The sequence below is a fragment of the Athene cunicularia genome (genome assembly GCF_003259725.1).
Source record: "Athene cunicularia isolate RWA chromosome Z unlocalized genomic scaffold, athCun1 chrZ_part1, whole genome shotgun sequence".
NCBI classification, from domain to species: domain Eukaryota; kingdom Metazoa; phylum Chordata; class Aves; order Strigiformes; family Strigidae; genus Athene; species Athene cunicularia.
This window is the reverse complement of record NW_020799142.1, coordinates 20,452,618-20,473,676: the sequence shown is the minus strand read 5'-3', so window position 1 is coordinate 20,473,676 and position 21,059 is coordinate 20,452,618. Positions and strand designations below refer to the sequence as shown.

At 38.6% G+C, this 21,059-nt stretch overlaps 1 protein-coding gene across 1 annotated transcript in view; it reads left to right on the top strand.

Annotated features, from left to right (window-relative positions):
* The window catches only part of NNT (nicotinamide nucleotide transhydrogenase), a 58,740-nt gene that overhangs the window by 10,575 nt on the left and 27,106 nt on the right, over positions 1-21,059 (top strand). The window contains exons 3-12 of the mRNA XM_026865923.1: positions 8,943-9,172; positions 10,293-10,510; positions 11,962-12,049; positions 12,723-12,811; positions 14,375-14,562; positions 15,700-15,833; positions 17,502-17,693; positions 18,814-18,967; positions 19,841-20,002; positions 20,776-20,886. Of these exons, the coding sequence (XP_026721724.1) occupies positions 8,943-9,172; positions 10,293-10,510; positions 11,962-12,049; positions 12,723-12,811; positions 14,375-14,562; positions 15,700-15,833; positions 17,502-17,693; positions 18,814-18,967; positions 19,841-20,002; positions 20,776-20,886 (1,566 nt within the window). The remainder of the gene's footprint in view (positions 1-8,942; positions 9,173-10,292; positions 10,511-11,961; positions 12,050-12,722; positions 12,812-14,374; positions 14,563-15,699; positions 15,834-17,501; positions 17,694-18,813; positions 18,968-19,840; positions 20,003-20,775; positions 20,887-21,059) is intronic.

Sequence of the window (21,059 nt, the reverse complement as noted above, 5' to 3'; positions counted from 1 at the left end):
GCTCATAATTATTTGCCAGACACCATTCCAAATACCAGTTTTGAACAGGTAAAACAATCGTAGCTGGATCACACCCTGTTAGTTCTAAACATAATTTTCTGGCTTTTATGATTACATCAGCAATAAGTTCAAACAATCCAGGAGCAGTTTTTCATGGTCGGAATGATAAAAACATCCATTCTAAAATATGCAATGGGTCATCCCACTCAGGATTCCACTGCACCAAGGCACCAAATGGCACAGTTTTGTCAATTAGTACAAAGAATTGTACCAGTTGAGACAGATCTATTCAAGAAACAGAGTTCTTGTGTATAGATTGTTCCACAATGTGAATTACATTTAATGCTTCTTTATTTAATATTCTGGGTTCTGTTGGATCATTGGAATTTTTTAATAATTCCAGTAATTGTTGCAACTGTGAATTGGTCAGTCCAGGATAGGGCCTGATCCAATTCAAGGATCCCATCATTGAGTGTTTTAACCTCAAGGTTGAGTTTCAAGGTTGGGGCACAACCTGCTTGCTTGTGACTGTCATTTCCAAATATTTCCAGGGTTCTAATTTTTGTACCTTTTCAGGGGCAATAATTAATCTATATTGTAATTAATCTCTGGCCAAATTCTCCATGTCATTCATCTGCTCCTTGCTGTTTGACGCTAACAGCATGTCATCCATGTTATGATAACAATAACTAGTAGGAAATTTTTCCCTTACAGGTGACAAAGCTTGTGCTACAAACTACTGACAGATTGCTGGTGAATTTTTCATGCCTTGTGGTAAAACCTTCCATTGATACCTGTTTGAAGGTTCTGCATGATTTAAGGCACAGAAAATGCAGGTTTTTTTAATCTTGAGAGGCCAATGGGATAGTAAAAAACCAATCTTTTAAATCCATCACAATGATTTTCCAATCTACAAGTATCACTGCAGGTGAGGGTAGGCCCAGTTGTAGGGCTCCCATTGTAGCCATGACAGCATTAATTTGCTGTAGGTCATGTAAAAATCACCATTTTCCTGATTTCTTTTTGATTACAAACACTGTGGTATTCCATGGGCTATGAGAAGGTTCAATATATCCAGCAACTAGCTGTTCTGCCACCAATTCCTGCAGGGCCTTTAATTTTCAACTGGCAGGGGCCACTGCTCCACCCACACAGGATTATTTGTTAACCAGGTCAATGCAAGTGTGGGTTGTTTAACATCCTGCAGCACAGTGGCTCCTGTTAAAAATTCGTAGTGATTTTAACTCCCCACTGTGATAAGCAGTCCCTTCCCCACAGATTCAGGGGGGCTGTCGTCATATAAGGTTTAATGGTAGCTTGTTGACCCTTAGGGTTGGTGATCAGAATTGGCGTAGCTGCTACTCTTGCTTGTGTTGACCCTCCCAGTCCTGTCACTCCCATTCTCATATTTTCTGTTGGCCAGGTGGATGGCCAGGAATAATGTGATATAATAGTTACATCAGCTCCCGTGTCCAGAAGTCCAGTGAGTGTTACTATCGTTGGCGATTGTCCTCTGTTGGATAGTGTACAGGCTATCTGTGGTCTTGATGATGAAACAGTCTGTGACCAGAGGACTTGTGAAGGTCCTGTGGAGCTGATTCCTCCATCATGTCGCAACCTTTGTTCTGTCTTAGGAACACAACTCAAAAAAGGTACAAGCTGAGCAATGCGAGTGCCTTTTGGAATGGTTACTGGTGGGTAAGGAGTAGAAACCATAGTGCAAATTTGTCCAGTAAAATTGGCATCAATAATTCCCACATGCACAATTAATCCATTCAAAGTGCTGCTAGATCGCCTGATTAGTAGCATGCTCAATCCTCATCCTATAGGTCCTTTTGCATCAAGTGGGACCTTAACAATGTCTTTTTATTTACACTTGTGCTTGGAGGTCCCCTTATCTTCTTCCAGTGTTCTAAAATACAGCCTAGGGGACTCTTCTTGACTATTCTCCTGGTCTGGCTGCTTCCTATTTCGTCTACTTTACCTTAAAACACTAATTAAGTAAGTTGACAATATTCAGATAGTACAAAGGTGCACTGTCCCCATAGACTACGCACTGAAATTTAAGACAATGAACACAAAATTACTGCCTCCTGCTAGAGGAGATATTTCACTTGTGACACTTAAAACACTGAGCCCCAACAAACAGGCAGCACCAGTGACCCAGCAGGTGGGCACTAGGGGCTCTGCACTAAGGAATATTCACTTGAACTCCGCAGCTGGGCTGTGTCTCATGCACGCAAAACAATCACACAACCGCACAAAACACTCGTTACTCACACAACATAAAATGACAAATACTACAAACAGCAAAACACCATTAAGAATATGTAAAGCCAATGCTTATTGATTATCTGGTGTTGACAGACAAGGGACGATGCATCACAGTGTCAGCACCTGCTGTAAAAACCTGCCACTTCTGGTGTGTGGCGGGGGGGGGGGGCGCAGGCCGAGAGCGTGGTGCCAGAGGCTGCAGGCAGCCGCCCCATGGCGGGGGGGCTTGGGCAGGCCCCAGGTCCGCTACAACCAACTTCATACCTGCAGGTGGGGGGCGCGAATGCTGAGTACAGCCGTGAGCGATTGCCTCCAGTATAGCTGCTGTGAATGAGTTTTTAAGTCCGTCCTCATTAATGCTTTTCTGTAGTTCTTTAATAACAGGAAAATGCTGTCCTTATCAGCAGGTAGTGGACGTGTGGAAGGGGCTGACAGCTTTTCTGGAGGTGTTTCACACAACTGTAGGATCCGTCCGAGAATCGGACCCACTAGGTGACCTGGCATTGGCTGCAGCTGCCACGGCAGTCCCATCACTTTTTAACTGTTTCAGGGGTTGATGTACCAGTTGCCATGCAGTTGAAGATGACACAGCGATGGCATTCTTCCTATGGCCGCCTCGAATAAGGCGATCTCTGCCTCTTTCCATGTTTCAAGATGAAGAGCAGACAGTGCATCAGCAGGGACCCTTCCTTTTGCACCAAATAAGCAAAGTGCGCAGGGCTTTCTCCTCATCTGAGGGAGGTGGTGGAGCAGAGTGCTCCATGATGGGAGGTGATGGGGTGGCTGTCTGATGGACTTTCTGCTCATTCAGACTTTGTGGAGGAAACAACTCATCTTGTGCTTCATCAGAGTCCTCATACAATCCCCCCACCCTCAACTGCAGTCTGTGTTTAGGACTGGCTCCCCCTGCTAGGTCTATATCTTGACTTCTTGCTGCCAAGACCCGGACCATGGACGCCCAAGGGGTTTCCCCTGAGCTTTCTTGCTTTGCCTTAAAGTCCTTTAAAGTCTCTTTTAACAACAACCTCCAGGTTGTAAGAAGGTCAGTTGCATTCTTATTACCCTGAGAGGCAAACTTAAGCAATTTCTCTCCTAATTCTTCCCATTTGTTCACACTAAATGCAGTAACAATGGTAGCATCTTACTCCATATCAGCATTCTCCTTAAAACTTGGTTGGTGGTTTTTATACCTTTTCTTTTTAATAGGGCCTTCCAAGTAGACAATATTGTTTCTTCCTCTTTCATTATTTGTTGGCCCATAACTAAAGTTTTGTTCCTGGTGGCTCACCTTATTAGGTGTTGAAGTTCAGGTCCGGACCAGGCAGATTCCCACTGCTCTCAGCTTCACTGGGCTCCATCTCCACTGCAAGTCATCATGCATCCCACACAGAATTTCTCAAACTCTGTGTCAAAATCATGTTGGATTCTTATTACGTCCCCTTTGTTGCAATTACGTTGCCTTCAAATTATCATGTCGGGGTAACCATTTGTCGTGGTAGAGATGAACATGACAAACGAATGTTGCAGGCAGAATGTCTAATTATCTTTATTTTCCAAACCCTTCTTTTATATCTGCTTTACCAAACCGTGTGTTCTTTTGATTGGTTACATAGTTGTCTTTTAACATTAGCATTTAATTATCGGTTAATTTGTACTCTTCTAATCTGCTCCTCCATAGGTTGAGACTGCAGCTCTTACATCCTGCTTCCTTGCTCATTGTTCCTCTTATCTTGATTATTCAGAAGACACATCCTTCTTTTCAAGGCTACACTGGAATCTTATCAAGGTGGAACTCTTCTTCAATCAGGCTGGTGGCAGACCCATTGCCTCCCCCAACAGTTTCCTGTTTCTATTAATAGTGTTATCGGTACTAATGAATGGGATCCTTTTGCTTGAAAAGGCTAGAGCTTCAGTAATACAAAATGGTCTTCATCATCAATTAACAAAACAAATTATTAATTATATTTTTTCATCATCACTGTTAATTCCAAAAGATATTGATCAAATAGCGGCAGTTATATTAACTCCGTCTCAAAAAATGTTGTTTGAAAGTGCATGTACTAAATTAGCTAATAATAAGCAAGCTCAGCCGCAACCACAAGGCGATCCACTTTATCTCATTCAAGCGCAAATGTTATTAGGTACAGGACTCTTTGCAGCAGTAGATATGCAAGTCAACTTCCCTAATGAAGTGTTGCAACTATCGCAGTCAATAGCTTGTCAAGCCCTAATGTCTGTGCATGATACAGAAGGGAAATGGCAAGATAAATTTGTAACAGTAAAACAAGGTCTTAATGAGCTTTATTCTAAATTTGTAGATCGCCTCTATGATTCTCTTGAACAGCAATATGACATGACCATAGAAATGAAGGAAAACAGGTTTAAATTAAAGGCCTTTGAGAATGCTAACCCATCCACCAAGCGATAGTTACCCTCCCGCAAGGAGCCCGTGTCTGTAGCTGACATGATTGAATTAACCAATAGAGGGATGCAGCAAGATAATGTTACAGCTTATGCGGCTGCTGTGCGTGAGGTGGTTGCACCATTTTTTCATGAAGATGATGGGGAGAAGTTTGCATTCTCTGTAACATCTATAAATAAGGCTGAGCCAGCAAAACGGTATCATTGGGTAGTGTTACCTCAAGGGATGAAGAATTCTCCCACTATGTGTCAAATCTTTGTTGCCTGGGCATTGGAACCAGTCAGAAAAAGGTTTCCCCAACTAATTATTTACCATTGCATGGATGATATATTAATAGGTGGGGAACACATGCAATCAGAAGTTATATTAGGTCATTTGCAAAAAAGGAACTGTCCAATAGAGATTTGAAAATAGCCCCTGAAAAGGTACAGTCTACCTCTCCTTGGAAGTATTTAGGGTGGACTATAACCAATGCCACTATTCGTCCACAGAAATTAAAAATTAACACAGAGGTTCACACATTAAATGATGTCCAAAAAATGATTGGAGATATCCAGTGGGTTAGAAAATTATGTGGTATTACCAATGATGATTTAAAGCCATTAATGCCATTATTGAACACTACTGTTCAAGCTGATAGTAAATGAACCTTGACACAGGAACATAAAATTGCTTTGCAGAAAATTACAGATAAGATAGGGTCATGTCATGCACAATGAATACAATTAGAACTCCCAGTGCAACTGATGATTATCAATAGTGGGGGAAATAGACAATATCCATTAGCCATCATTATGCAATGGAACTCAGAACAAAGACAACCATTATGAATTCTAGAGTGGGTTTTTACTGCACATACCCCTAAGAAAGCCATAACTACAAGAGCAGAATTAGTATCACAGTTAATTATGAAAGGCAGACACAGAATTATTGAAATTACAGGCACTGATCCTCAAATTATTATTGTCCCACTAATACAAGAATATTTAGAATGGCTGCTTAGACATTGTGAGGCATTACAAGTTGCTCTTGAAGATTATACTGGCGACCTGTCTAATGTTTATCCAGTACATCGATTACTACTGTTGTTAATGAACCAAGTAATCGAAAATTTTCCATTGCAATCGGAAGTACCAGTTCAAGGGTTAACAGTTTTTACAGATGCAGGGAAAAATCAAAGCAAGCTGCATGTATCTGGTTAGAAGGAGAGGAATGGAAATATCACCTCATTCAAGGCCAAAGAGAAGATTCCTTGCAGACATTAGAACTCCAAGCAGTTCTGTGGGCATTTTTGTCCTGGACAGATTTGGGATTAAATGTAGTGTCTGATTCACTAGTAGGAGTAGTAAAAAGGATTGAATGAGGACAAGTAAAAGAAATAAAAAATAAATAAACACTTAGGGAAACTGTTGCAACAACTAGTTCACACTCTTGATAGAGAAGCGTTGTCTACTTTATTACTCACATCAGAAGTCACCAATCCAAAGAAGGATTAGGGTATGGAAATGAACTAACTGATCAGTTGGTTGCTCCAGCCTGGTCTGGGCCCTCTCCAAATTTTGCACAAGCTAGAGAATCTCACAATTTTTTACATCAGTCAGCAAAAATGTTGCATAAACAACTTAAAATTTCTTTTGCGGATGCGAAGGGCATTGTTGCCTCTTGCCCATCCTGTAAAAAAATAGGGTTTGGCCAGGGAACAGGAGTTAACCCACGGGGCCTATCATCTTTGCAATTATGGCAAATGAATGTTACTCAGCAGAATTTGGTAGGTTAAAATATGTACACGTTGTTATTGATACCTTTTCTATGGCTATTTCGGCTACAGCTCAAGCTGGAGAGACAGCTAAACATGTTGAAAAACACTCATATAGTTCTTTTGCTGTACTTGAGGTGCCAAGAAAGATCAAAACAGACAATGGTCCAGCTTGACCATATTTCTGGATGCTTCCAACACTTCTGTATCTTATGGGGCATCAAACACTGCACAGGAATTCCACACTTTCCCACTAGACAGGTGATCATTGAACGAGCTCATCAAACTCTGAAGCAAATGCTTCAAAAACATAAAGGGAGAATGTCAGGTATGATGCCAGCTGAATGATTAAACAAAGTTTTATATGTTTGAAAGTTTTTGAGGCTTACAGGAGAATGTCAAGAACCACCAATGATGATTGACAGTTTAGCAATAAAGGGTGATGCTGAACAATCTATGGGCACAAAGCAACCGTTAGTTATGTTCAAAAACTTGAATACTGGGCAATGGGAACGACCTGTTAAAGTACAATTAACAGGCAGAGGTTATTTGTGTTTGCTTACAGATCATGGCTTACGGTGGGTTCCATCTCGCTGGGTACGGCCTTGGAAAGAAGGTCAAGCTCACAATCCTAAGGCTAGCGATGGTTCTGACAGTGATTAATGCTCATACATTCTGAATGTGTTTATTGAAATCCCTTCCGAACCAGTAGAGGCCCAAGTTACATAGGACAATTAACTATGTTCACAGGATAGTTGAAGAAGTTTTTGCAAGGAGGAATTGTAATTGTTTTAATTGTTGTAATTGTTAAGTTTGTTATTATTTTGCCATGCTTAGTTTGTTGCATTAACAATCGTTGCAAAAAAGCCCGCAAGGAATGTGGATTGCTCAAAAACCAAAAAGAGGGATATGTTGGGAGATAATGGACATGTGAGCAATCCTGCATGTGTGCATGCCTCGGCAAGGACATGACAAGGACATAGAACAAAGAACTCAGCAAACAAACAACTCCAGGAGATGGGTTGGGCGGAGAAAGACATTGAGTGTGGCGCTTATTATCCAATTGCAAGAAGGCTTGAAGCATGTTGGCAAAGCTAACTATCCAGTCATAAGGATTGTCCCACGTACCATTCATGTGCACGGGAGAAAGCTATAAAAGGGCTTGCTTACCTTCAATAAATTGGCATTGCTTGATCATACTGGTCATGTGCGTGTCCATAGCTCCCGCAATGTACCAGTTCTTAGCAACTCTGTATTGTATTTTCAGAATGTTCTAAATTGATAGTATCTTGACAGTTGTTAATCTAACAGCTTTAAGCACCTTACAGACCCACTTTTATTTCATAGAATTGGATTTAAAATAATTCAGTTCCTCAAAGTTCTTACAGTGTGGTATGTTTTTGTCTTTGTTTTGCCTGTTTCTATCTGAAACAGGAAAACAAAAGTGAAAAGGAGGCTTTCCTAAAATGTGCAAAATGTTGCTAGTCTGGTACAATTTTTGTAGCGCATTACATAGTATTGGTGGCCAAATTAAAAGCAGATTTGTAATTTAAAACAAGTATTTCACCCTTCTCTCTTTTTTTTTTTTTTTTTTGCTTGAACTCTAATATGCATGACTGCTTAGGCTGCTCAAGTTATATTTCATTTATATGTGTGTGGTGTAAGTATCTTGTATATAAATGTCTCCATCCCTGTTTAAAATCTGAATAGACATCGCTGAAAGCTGGTGCAGAACTGGGCGTGTGTGCTGGACCGCATGCTGTCTAGTGTAACTGAAGCAATGTGGTAGTTTGATAAATGATTTTTCTGCTTGAATCTGTGTATTTATAAATAATGTATTCAAACAGTTGCTTGGGTCAGAGAGGTTTAACTGTCAGTTATTAGACTGGAAGCCCTTAAATTGTATATGAACAAAGTTGGATTGTTTGTAATTTGAATCATTAAGCTAAAACTGATAAATTGCAGCTTCCGTGGTTTCCTTGTGTTCTTTAGTAGAGCTTTGAACAAGTTAGGACAAGGAGAAAACATTGAAGAGAAGTGTAACTGAACAAACTAGTAGATGGATATTCCATTATTCTTCATCTACTCCTGAATGCATATTTTTCATTTCTGTAGCAACTCTGAGTACCTAATGAATTAGTTGTGTCTTTTAATGTACTTCATGGCATGTAAGTTACATTCATTAATAGTGATCTGAGACAACTGTAATTTGATAGACATTAAAAACATGTTCAATTAAAATACAGTTCAGCTGTTCAAGCTCATTTGTTGATTTCTTCATAACGTTGAAGTGACTAGAGAGGGATTTAAGATGGTATAATTTAGGGAAAGATAAACTACGATGCTAGAAAATACCCTTCTTCCTCTTTCTTTAGGAGGGAGAATTGCTGAGTGTGACATGTCTGCATGTGTCTGTACAACACTGAAGAGTGCCATTAATATAAATTCATTATTCAGTGCGACTAATTCTGTCTTATCTGCCACTTACAGGAATTCCTTATAAACACCTGACTGTAGGTGTCCCCAAGGAGATATTTGAGAATGAGAAGAGAGTGGCTCTATCACCGGCTGGAGTTCAAGCCTTGGTTAAACAAGGCTTCAATGTTGTGGTGGAATCTGGTGCTGGAGAAGCTTCCAAATTTTCTGATGACCATTACAGGGAAGTTGGAGCAAAGATCCAGGGGACCAAGGAAGTCTTGGCTTCTGATTTGATTGTCAAAGTAATTGCTTTATTAACATCTATCCTGTTATATTATTTTTGGAGAAACATATAGGTAATTTTTTTCTAATAGTCTGCTGTAAGTTCAGTAAGTAAGCTCCTTTAAATTAGTAATGTAAATTGTAAGGTCTGATTCAATCTCAGTCTGTCTTTAGGTGTGCACCTACAGTAATAAATTAGTAAATGACAGCACTGAAAAAATTGAGGATAATTTCTTATCAGGTTTTAGCTACCTTGGAGAAGTTGTGTTTTCTAGAGCAAGGTAAACTAGTTCTGGACTGTAAACAGATGAGATCCCTGCTCTAAGAAACTTTTGCTTCAAAATTAGTAACATAAAACTTAAGTTAGTTTTTAGAGAGTTGCTTGGAATTTTGAAGACGCAAGTTTCTAACTTTTCTCAATCAGACATCCAACAGTTCCACACCAGTAGTGTCTTTCAAAAGTGTTTTTAACTAGATGAGTTGCAGGTGATGTGAGAAGACTGCTAAAAGTGAAGTTGCTTGAGAGGTATTAGGTTGTGCAGAGTCCTGAAGGAAAAAAGACCTTACAGTTGATGCTGAGGGCTCCTTTAACTGCTCTGTTTGAAGTTATCCTGCCAGGATTGAACACAAAATTTCTTTGAGCTAGTTTGTGGGCACCCTTTTTAAGTAGGTTTCTTATGAGAAAAGTAAGAAATTTAAGGGAATACAGATGAGTATTTGCTGGACTTCATGCTTGAAATTGTCTTTATGTAATGGTACATTGCAACCTAATTAGTGATTGTTAGTCTGTTGAGCTTGATTGGCACACCTGTTCAGTAGTCATTTTGCTTAAGTGGCGGCTTTTAAGGCAGCTCTGTGTCAAAAGCCAGCAACTGCTGGGTAGAAGCCATCAGATCTTTCCTAAGGTGTGTGCTGACTATTATTGCCCTGTCACCAATTCACCTAGAGCTAATTCTACTATGTGGACTGCAGTTATGCAGTGCAGTTGCTCTGTTCAGCTGTGTAAACAGCAGTTGCTACAAATTCTCCCTTTTATACTTTGTGGATGGGAATGGACAGACTGCAACCTGGGAGAAAGGAAGTGAAGTATGTTCTGGCTGACTTCCTCTGATTAATTTGGAAACTTCTCTCTTTCTTCAGGTGAGGGCTCCTATATATAACTCGGCTCTAGGTGTTCATGAGGCAGATCTTTTTAAGACGGCGGCTACCCTGATTAGTTTTATCTACCCAGCACAAAATCCAGACCTCTTGAAAAAACTTGCAGAAAAAAAGACTACTGTCTTGGCTATGGATCAAGTTCCACGGGTCACCATTGCTCAGGGATATGATGCACTTAGCTCTATGGCCAACATTGCTGGGTATGAATCTTACTTCTTCTGTTTTTTCTTTTTTTCAGCTTGAGTAAGCATAGCTGGATTAAAAGATATTTGCTTTGATATTAGTTATATCTAAAACAATTTTGTGCCTCTAATTTCATACAGCTGTTTCAAGCAGGATGACACCATTGGAGGTGCCAAACAACTTAAGTTTCTTATGGTTAGCTTTGCAGCAGATCAGATCAAGGTGTTTTTTTTCTTTAAAAAAGAATAAATAAAATTGAAGGCAGTTCTAATTTCTTGACTGCTTTTTCTTGTGCCTTTTTGATCTGAATTAGATCAGAGCAGGCTCAAATAAATCCTTAAGACAGCTTGAACACAGATTGTCTGTTGTGGGGATTGAATGATTTTGGGAGCTAACTAACCCAAGCAGCACTCAGTGTGAATGCAATTACCATGGCAAATATAAACAAAAGACCAAATACTCTCAGACATCTTCATGCTTTGTGTGTGGTATTGTAGTGAATTAAAATGTAGTTGTCATCAAGCTGATTTCTATTATTAGGTTCTTTATTGCTTTTTAATTTTTTTTTTTACTTAGATGATGTCTGTGAGGCATAATAAGCCGAATTTTATGAACACCAGCAGTATACTTCTGTGTACATTTGGTTACTTCTCTGTGTTTTCATTCGGTGTAATTTTACTGCAATATAGAAATTAATAACATTTAAAGGTATAAAATCTACAAGCTGATTCCATATTAGAGCTAATTTTAAGGCATACAGAATTCCATATTTTCCTGCTAGAGATAGGACAGTGTGGAATGGGGCTGTCCACAACACTGTCAGTAAAAATGCAAGAAAATGTACAGTGTTGTTAAGAAAAGACATAGTCACGTGTTAATCTGCATTTTCAGTTAGCTCTACTGGTGTTAACTTGGCATCAAGGCACCCCTTCTGGGATGGTTACAAAGCAGATGCGGCAAAAGAAGCAGAAAGGTTAAGCTATTTGCCCTAAGTCTCTGCAGAGTTAGGGTCAGAGTATCTTTTTTGAATGTATGTTTACATGTCTGAGTGAGCTTAGTGCAAGATTAGCCTGGGTTTTGCAATTTCTTGTTCATGTTCCCTTCCCTAACAAACCTCAGGTTACAGCCTTTGAAAGTAGCTTCAAAGACCATGGAGTAAACTTCTGGTAAGTTATCTGTATATTGTTCAGGTAAACTTTTATTTGAAAGAGTAAGTAGTTGTGGACACTCAAGATTGCAATCCAAAAATTCTGTCTGAAAATGCATTCCATGATGTGGAAAAAAAAAAAAAAAAAGGCAATAAATATGAGCAGAGGCAGACTACTAAACTTATGGTCAGTAGTAAAATATTAAACTTGCTTTATCCTATGCGTGCTATCATCAAATGTTCATCTTTTTGATTACTGTCACGAATGGGATTGTATTGAGTCTGTGAAAATACTTATAGGTGTTTGTCCTTAATTTACAGTTACAAGGCTGTTGTACTTGCAGCAAATCACTTTGGTCGATTTTTCACGGGTCAGATCACAGCTGCTGGTAAAGTTCCTCCAGCAAAGGTATGTGCAATTAAACAGATACTGTAGCAGAAGACTATGTGAGTTCCTGAGCGGCTAATCAGTGCTGAAACTGTGTTTAAAGGCTTTTTTCCTGCCTTGGGGCTAGTTCTAGAGACTTTAGATATCCCTATAGTTATTCCCATACCATTTGCTACCTGTAGTGTCTTTTGGGGGGAATAATAGAATAATTTGAGTTTTATTTAAGTTTGCTTAGTTTAAAACATCGGACTAGCTATACATGGAGGGATTTTATTTTGTTTCCAGATAGAGTAGGCAAGGAAGCAGTTAAGGAAAGTTGGAGATGTTCGGATTTCTGGTGCACTGAAGGTTGTGATGAAGAGGATTGCTTGAGTGTAATTGTAGGTGGATTGTGCTGAAGAGAATTAAAGTAGAATTAGGGAAGGAAAAAAAAAGAATATCAAGGAGAAAACTTATAGATTGTTAGTTACAGATGAGGTGACTCTCAGGTAAGTGAAGTTAGGAGTTACAGCTTTTGAACTGTTAGATTTACAGGGCAGCTTAACTGAAGTAATTTTGGGTTCCGTGTCCTAAGGTAATTTGGTTAAATGGCTGGTTAATGAGACGTATCTGCAGTTGTGAAAGCAGTACAGTGCTGCTGCTTTTCTAACCAGTTTTAGTTTCTGCTTTAAGCATGATGGTGGTATCATTCTAGGTCTTGATCATAGGAGGAGGAGTTGCTGGCTTGGCTTCTGCAGGAGCAGCTAAATCAATGGGTGCAGTGGTTCGTGGATTTGACACTAGGTAGGTGTGTGAAAATGGTAATAGTAATCTTCAGTTATTTTAAGATTAAGTAGTTTGTGGCTGTATTGCAATGAAAGCACTTGTACTGCACTGAATCACAATTCCTTTCCTACCATTTTTATTCTATTGTTGTTCCTCCATTTGTTATACCTCGAACAACTAAGCCTTCCAAAGAGCCCTTCCCATTAAATCATTCAGAACTATAGGAATAAAAAAATCATTGCTTTTTGAAAATAAGAAAGTTGGACTACTTTTTATCGAAAATTTCATGTGTCTGTTCTTCTTGAGGACACAGGGAAAATAGTAAAGAAATAATCCTTACGTCCTTATTTATAGTTTGCTTTGATCTGGGTTCATAGTTGCATACTCTCATTCGCCTCTACTGTCCTGATCCCAGAGATGGTGTCTAGAATCTCTTTGGAGAGACTTTCTTTCAATCTGCTAAAGGAGAGAAAAAGATCAAGTTATTTTGTTTATAAAAGTCAAGATGAAAGAACAGAAACTACAACTGAAGCTGCTTTAAATGCTGCTTCCCTCTGGTCTTTATGTTTGGAAGGATTATTTTGTCCCATAGCCGTTTTTTAGAGCAGTAGACTGGGAAGATTACAGAGCACAAATGTTTTTCTTCTTATAGCTACTGGCACTGCAAACTTTTTAAATTATTAAATGGCCTTATATTCAATTTATGTGCTTGATACTGTGTTTGGACTAAAATTACTTATATATGTTTGGTTTTATGCAGAAATGGCATCTAGTGCTACTTAGCTATATCTAGAAGAATAAAGAGGTATATATCTCCAGATTTTGATGTGCAGTATGAAAAAACCTTCACTCTGCATATGCCTTAAAAAAAAGCTGAAAAATTTTAGGCAGATTTTGATCATGCTTTTATGAACAATAAACTCTTTAAGTTTATTTTAATTCCCTTCTTAAGCATCCTGTATACTTTTATTTTGGTGTGCAAGAATGTTGTGTTAAATCCTTTTATGTTGTGAATGTTCACCTAACACTGAAATTTAGTTTCATTATTTACTGTGATATCATGAGATGCAAAATAAACTACAGATTTACAGGATAACTGGAAAAAAACAAACCCCAAAACACCACCCCCACCCCCAAACCCACCCCAAACCACTTTTCCACTGTGAAAATAAGACTTCCATTTCACAGATTAGACAGGGTCACAGGTTGTGTGTTTATCATGTATTTTAAGCATCTGAGTTTGGGTTTTAGGTTTACCTAGTCATGACAACAGAAATAGGTGAGCAGAGTTTGTCAACAGTTAAGCTCCCAGTTTTGAGACTTCTTGGAGCAACTCTGCTGACTATACCAGATACTGCAGGCTGCCTTCATTCTTTATCCAAGTATCTACATTAGGGACCTAAAGTTAGTGATGCAGTTGCTTTTTTCACTAGATACAGAAAGTTGATTATTTTAGTTGTGATCTCCTTAATCCTAGAATACATTTTAGATCTCTTGTCTGAAGACTGCTAATAAAAAGACCTGAAAAAGTAATGGTAGACTTTAATGGTTGTTTCTGCTCCTTCTATTTTCTTTTCCTAGAGCTGCAGCTCTGGAACAGTTCAAGTCTCTTGGTGCCGAGCCTTTGGAAGTAGACTTAAAGGAATCTGGAGAAGGACAAGGTGGTTATGCTAAAGAAATGTCCAAAGAATTTATTGAAGCTGAAATGAAACTCTTTGCTAAGCAGTGCCAAGATGTTGATATTATCATCACTACAGCGCTTATTCCAGGTATGTTTTACATTCAAGATGCTAATTTTCATTTATCTTGCATAAGTTGGCGTGTTTTGAAGCTGTGCCTGCAGTGAAAACAGGTGTTAATGATTTGTCTGTGTGAGCATGTACCTTTTCCCTTTCCTAATAAATGCCTGTTCTTAAAAGTTTGTGCCTTTTACAACTTTTGTTTTCACAAACTAGAAGCCTTTGCTTTGTTTAAATAAGAAAATATGATGATATGAAGGAGTACATAGTAATAAAGTAAGAATATGTAATTCCCAAGCATATTCTGTTGTCCAGCTTGTTCACTGAAACAGGTCCAGTTGAAATAGTACTGTCTTCTGTAGTTGAAATGTGATAAGGTAGAACTTAAGTTTTAGTGTTTTGTATTGCACAACACCTGTATTTTAATAATTTATGATGTGGCATATCTTTTTTTTTGGTTATGATTTGAATTATAAGATTGGATGTTGTCGGTTTAATGAGGACAAAATTGGTCTTTAATGGCCGGCATCTTTAAGGGTAGACTGCCCATGCATACCTTTTTTTATATGCTTGGGAGCAAGATGTTCTAGCATCTCTTCTCGGTGCCTGTATAAACTTCGGTGACATTTCATTCTAGGTACCAATTACTTGAAAATTTTGCTTACAAAAATAATGTTCATAGAGAGAGAGGGTGTCTTGGTTCAACTAGGATAGGGTCAAGTTTTCCCCAGCAGAGAGAGAGGGGGAAGGGATCTCCAGCCAGGTTATTCATACCATGCTGATGTCAGGTCCAGGGGTGGAGCCCTTTTACTTTTGCTTTTTGGGGGTTGCGACACACGCGGCGGGATTGTTCCCTGACCATTTAGCGGTATTTTGCTGTATATCTTTTGTCTTGTTCATTGTTATTGCTGTTTATTGTTGTTATCATTGCTACTGCTGTTGTTCAGATTGTTTTATCACACTGTTGTATTAAATTTCTTCTTATTTCAGCCCAGGGTCTGTGCTTAACTTCCAGCCTGACCGGCTGTGGGTGGGGGAGGGGCAACAGCAACGTGCTCTCCAGTCCCGGCAGGGCTTAAACCAGCACAGAAGGGGAAAATTCACCTCCTGAGCTCTACAGATAAAAACTATATTTTGTGTTTAACTTAATATGCCTTTTCTTGTTAGGCAAAAAAGCTCCCATCTTGTTTAAAAGAGACATGATTGAATCAATGAAGGAAGGTTCAGTTGTTGTGGATTTAGCTGCAGAAGCAGGGGGAAACATTGAGACTACAAAGCCTGGAGAAATGTATGTTCATAAGGTGAGCATTCTACTCAACAGATCATTCTCAGTTTGCATGAATTCACATTGTGTTTTGTAAACTGTATGCTGAAAGTGAGTAGCTGATTTTGCTATTTGGGCTTAAGTAATCCTTTAGATTTGCAATTGGTCACTAGTCATCTCTATAACCACTTGAAGATTTTTAAAGAAACAAATACTTCTGGACAGTGTTAATTTAATAGTGTTAAGTGAATTAGACTTTCAAGTCCAGTGATTTGTCTGCTGAGTTGAGGGTGTGGTTTGATGTCTATGTCTTGATCTGCCTAAAGACAGTAGTAGCATCTTTTCTGACTTGCTAATCATCTTATAACAGGATGTTAACAGTCCTTGTCATAGGAAAACTAAACAGGTTTAGACTATGCCATTGTTTACTTCGGTGCAAAGTCTCTGGCTTAGCTCAGTATATTTTCAGCTTCAGGAGGGTGCTGTCTTTGTAATATGTCTTTATCTTCACCAACATGAGTGTGTCTGCCCTAGAGTATCCAAACTAGGAGTAGCATGAATTGCATCATTGAAGTTAGCAGTTTTTCTCTGGACTGAACCAGCTACTCTGGTTTTGATCCAGTGTTCATTGGCTTAGTTGAGAGCTTGTTTTTCTCCTTTTTGGGTTTTATTTCTCGTAGTTGTGAGAAATCTACTAGCAGTTAGAGAAATTTGGGTGATGAGTTATTTGGTACTGTAAGGACGTAATGCTGTTACTAGGGAAGCCTGTGAGACATATTGCTGTCATGATTTTCATTAATACAAACAAGGCTCTGTGTGTATATATAATGAGTCATGCATTGTATTTGGCTTTGTGGTTTTCTAGGGCTTTTGATGTCATTGCTTAAAAACTGAAATTAGTGTATGTAGGACAGAAATAAGGTATTTGCAGGATGAATTTATATGGAGCTCTTCTAATCAGAGTATTACCCCTGAATGTAGCATGCTGACACTGAGCTGTGGAAAAGAGCAGCAGTGCAGATATATTAGCAGTATAATAGAGCACTGCATTAAGAAGCCAGAGCATGTGTGGATCTTACCTGTAGGTTGAGGGAACAGTGTTAACCAAGTCCACTTGAACATGCAGAGTGTATGGCATCCTCAGCTTCCCATACTTCCAAAAGCATGATAGCCAGGTATACTCACTCACATTTGCTCTTTAAACAGTGTGGATATATTATATTACTTATTTACATAAGCACGAACTGAGCATATTACTTGTACAGGTAGCTAGATCTGAGGAAACTCCCTTTACTCCTTTGTCATAGAGAAGGTTGCCTCCAGTGCATGCCCTCCAGAAGGACTGAGAAGATGCCAAGCACTGGGCAGGATAATCTGTTACCTGGTTGCTTTAAGAAGCTAAGTTCTGAGGCAATGGTAGGGTTTGGAGAGGACAAGCTCTTGGACCAATACATCTTCCACTCTGTGTAGGCTTGTTGCTAATAGCATTTAAGGTGTTGGGTTTGATTGTGTTGAATTCTGTAACTGCTGTGAGTAATCCTCTTACAGCTTAATAATGTTAGAGCTGCAGGTAACAGTTTTAGCTGGGGTTAAAAATGGAAATAAGTGAAACAGGATATATATTTCCAGAAGGATATATTGGAAGATATGATTCTTCTGAGATTGTACTAATCCTTAATATTGTACTTGACTTTTTTTTTCCCAGGGTGTTACACACATTGGCTACACAGACCTGCCTAGCAGAATGGCTACTCAGGCCAGTACTCTGTATTCCAATAATATTATCAAACTCCTAAAGGCTATTAGTCCCGACAAAGAGAACTTCTACTTTGATCCAAAAGATGAATTTGATTATGGAACTCTGGATCATGTTGTTAGAGGAACTGTAGTAATGAAGGTAAATCAATAAATATTCTCTTCTTAATTTGTGATTACATACTTCTACATTTATCAGAGTTGTCTCTTCAAAATGCATTCAAAGATACTGCATGCCAATGGACTTCAGATGGAGCTTGATGAACACTGGGGTCAATTGTGTTTTGTATTCAGATATTCCTCTGTCTGGGTTTGTGAAGGGAAACCTCTTTGCTTTTGTCATCTTGTTATGGTTAAACAAATGCATAACGTCTACTATTGAAAAACAGGAAAAGATTTAATTTACTTGTATTCATGTGATGAAAACATAGTTATTTAAAACATGTTTGAACCACCACTACAGGACCAGAAAAACATTCTTCCTATATTGTTTTTTAAATATGTACATGTTTCTGTTCTCAGAAACTTCAGAAGAAAGATGTGGAACTAGGATATGCAGGATACTTCAAGCTCTGTTAAGAAATAATAAAATAGAAATTAGGGCATAGGCCAGTATGGGCTCTCTTCCTGCAGCTATTAGGAAGTAATAATTTGCAGTTTAGGTAAGAGGTATTAATTTCTGATGAGTTTTTCTGCATAATTTTGCCAATATTTTGTAATGCTTATGATAACATCAGACTCCTCCAGAGTAGCTGACTTCAGCTCTCCCAGACCACTGAAATGGTGTGTACAGCTCAGGTCTGACAGCTCCACCACTTATTCCTCCAGAGGCCTGGAAAACAGCAACAGTATGAGACATCATACTTGGTACCTAGCTGAGGTCTGGGCAGGCTATGATTACACTTCAGATCTGTAGCAGATTTTATTTCCAAGACCCTGTTTTATTTTGCATAAATGTTTTCCATTAAGGAACTTTACATTTTTGTTTTGTCATCTGTTTTCAAGCCTTGTGGTGTGTTTCCATCATGTGCTCTTGGACATTCATAATAAATCTTGTGCAAAAAGTGTGTAAACTCATATGGTTAACTTGGTCAGGCTGTACTTATCCAGCTTTGCAAACTTTTGCTAAGGCATAAAAGGTGTTCCTGGGTCATGGCTGTAGGATGTTAAGACTTGCCTGAGCTGCAGTTTTAAGAAGAGTAGGCTCTTCTAACTATAAAGTATCTGCCACGTTAGGTATAACTGTACATATCTCTTGTCAGGATGGCAAAGTGATTTTCCCAGCACCTCCACCAAATAACATTCCTCAAGGAGCCCCTGTGAAGCAGAAGACTGTAGCAGAGCTGGAAGCGGAAAAAGCAGCTACTATTACACCCTTTAGAAAAACTATGACTAGTGCATCTGTATACACAGCAGGTAAGCAACTTCCAGAGTTGGGAGTATCAGTGTAGAACATTTCTCATTTGGCTAATATTTTAAAATTACTCCTCATCTTACTCATTCAATTTAATAACTGTTTGGGAGAGCAGATGATTGGCTGGTGTACTCTAGTGCAAAATCAGTGTAATAATTACTTTTGAGAGGGAAAATAAAATTTTAGAAATTTAACCAGATTATTAACATTCTAAACAGTGCTGACTCATGCTGTGTGAATGTATGTGTGTTTGGCTTTATTAAAGGCCTGAGTTCTGAAGGACTCCTGCTAGGGACTGTGCGTACTTTGCAGCAGAATCAATTCAGTGCTATTGCTTTCTTCAAACTTCAGCGTATTGTATGAGACTTAAATGCCCACAATCTACTGAAGTACTAAGAATGACACTTGTCTTGACCAATAAATATTATCTCTTCTTGTCATTTGTTATTCTATGTGCATCAGAACTTCTGCATGAGGAAATTAATAAATTGAGTATTATTAATTTTAACTGCTGTTCTTCATATGCCTGCTTTGAGTCTCATGAGTAGTATCTCAACAAGATTGTGACTCATCTACATTTTTGCTATAGAACAGGAGACTGACAGGATTCAGTGTAGAAATGTATCTTTGCTGCTTTGTGTACATGTGCAACAAAGATGTGCATATCATATTTATGGTGTTATTTTCTATTGTAAAAGAAACACTAGCACTGAAAGAGTGTTGTAGTTAACAAATATGATCCACCTGATCTTGAAACAAGTCCATGCACAAAACTGTTTTGCTATTAGCTCAATACTGGACTCCTGTTGTACAGAGTTTAAATGTAAGAAATCATTGAGAAGTTATAGAAGAGTTTTGCTGTGGATTTCTTCCAGGTTTAGCTGGCATGCTAGGACTGGGCATTGTAGCTCCTAATACTGCTTTCACGCAAATGGTGACGACGTTCGGACTAGCTGGAATAGTGGGGTACCATACAGTATGGGGTGTGACTCCTGCTCTTCACTCTCCACTCATGTCAGTAACTAATGCTATCTCAGGTAAGTAGCTGTCATGCTACTGCTTATTTTTTATTTGAAGTAGGCACAGATCATTTTACCCAAACTTTAGACAGAAGTCTTCTAATACGCCTTTTAAAATGCTGAAGAGCCTAGTATTACTTTGCATGTCTGAGTAGGACACCTAAAACATACTTTTTCTGAGAGTATTTATTTTCAAAAGAATGGCAAATATAGTGCTATGTACTTTTAATTTTATAAGTAATTTTTCACTCCTAACCTCTTTGCTTTAAAGTTTGTTTTACTTGGAGTGTTGCAGTCTCTCCTTTCATAGAACACATCTTTCTTCCCATCTCTCAAAAATGTTGACCTGAAAATAATTTGTCTTTCATATTTTCTTTTTGCCTCTCTTCAAACTATGTGTTTTGAAAGGGGAAAAAGAAAAAAAAATTCACAAGTGAACCGTAAGATTCATAACTATAAATATGTTCTATATCTGTGTGTGTACATATGTGACAGGTTGAGTCTGATCTACTTTGTTAAAAACAAAATTTCTTTGCTGAACAAGTAGTCGGAGGTTGACTCTGCTTGGGGCACTGTACATCAAAGCTGTATTCATATACTATTTTTTTTTTTCTTTTAAAACATGTTTGTATTGCTGAAAAAGACCATGGTAATCTTTGTTTAAATAATAATGTGTAAAGCAGGGGTCAAAATTTGAGTTGACTGTTATCTGTTTGACAGCTGAAAGGAAGCTTTCTATAGGTGTAGAGCCTTTTAAGGATCAGTAACACTTTTTTATCCATTTTAAACAGGACTGACTGCAGTTGGTGGGCTGGTATTGATGGGAGGAAGCTATCTCCCTGAAAACACTCCTCAAAGTCTAGCAGTGCTTTCGGCCTTTATCTCTTCAGTCAATATTGCAGGTATGAATGTTAGATTTTCTCTTGAGGGTAACTTTAAAGCACTTGTATAATTATTTTATCTCTTTAATTGTATAGATACCGGAAATAGTCTTCTGGGAGTAGAATTTGAGAGCACCCATCAATAAAGAACAGCTCCTCCCTTCCCAGTTTCCTCCCCCCCCCCCCCCCCCCCC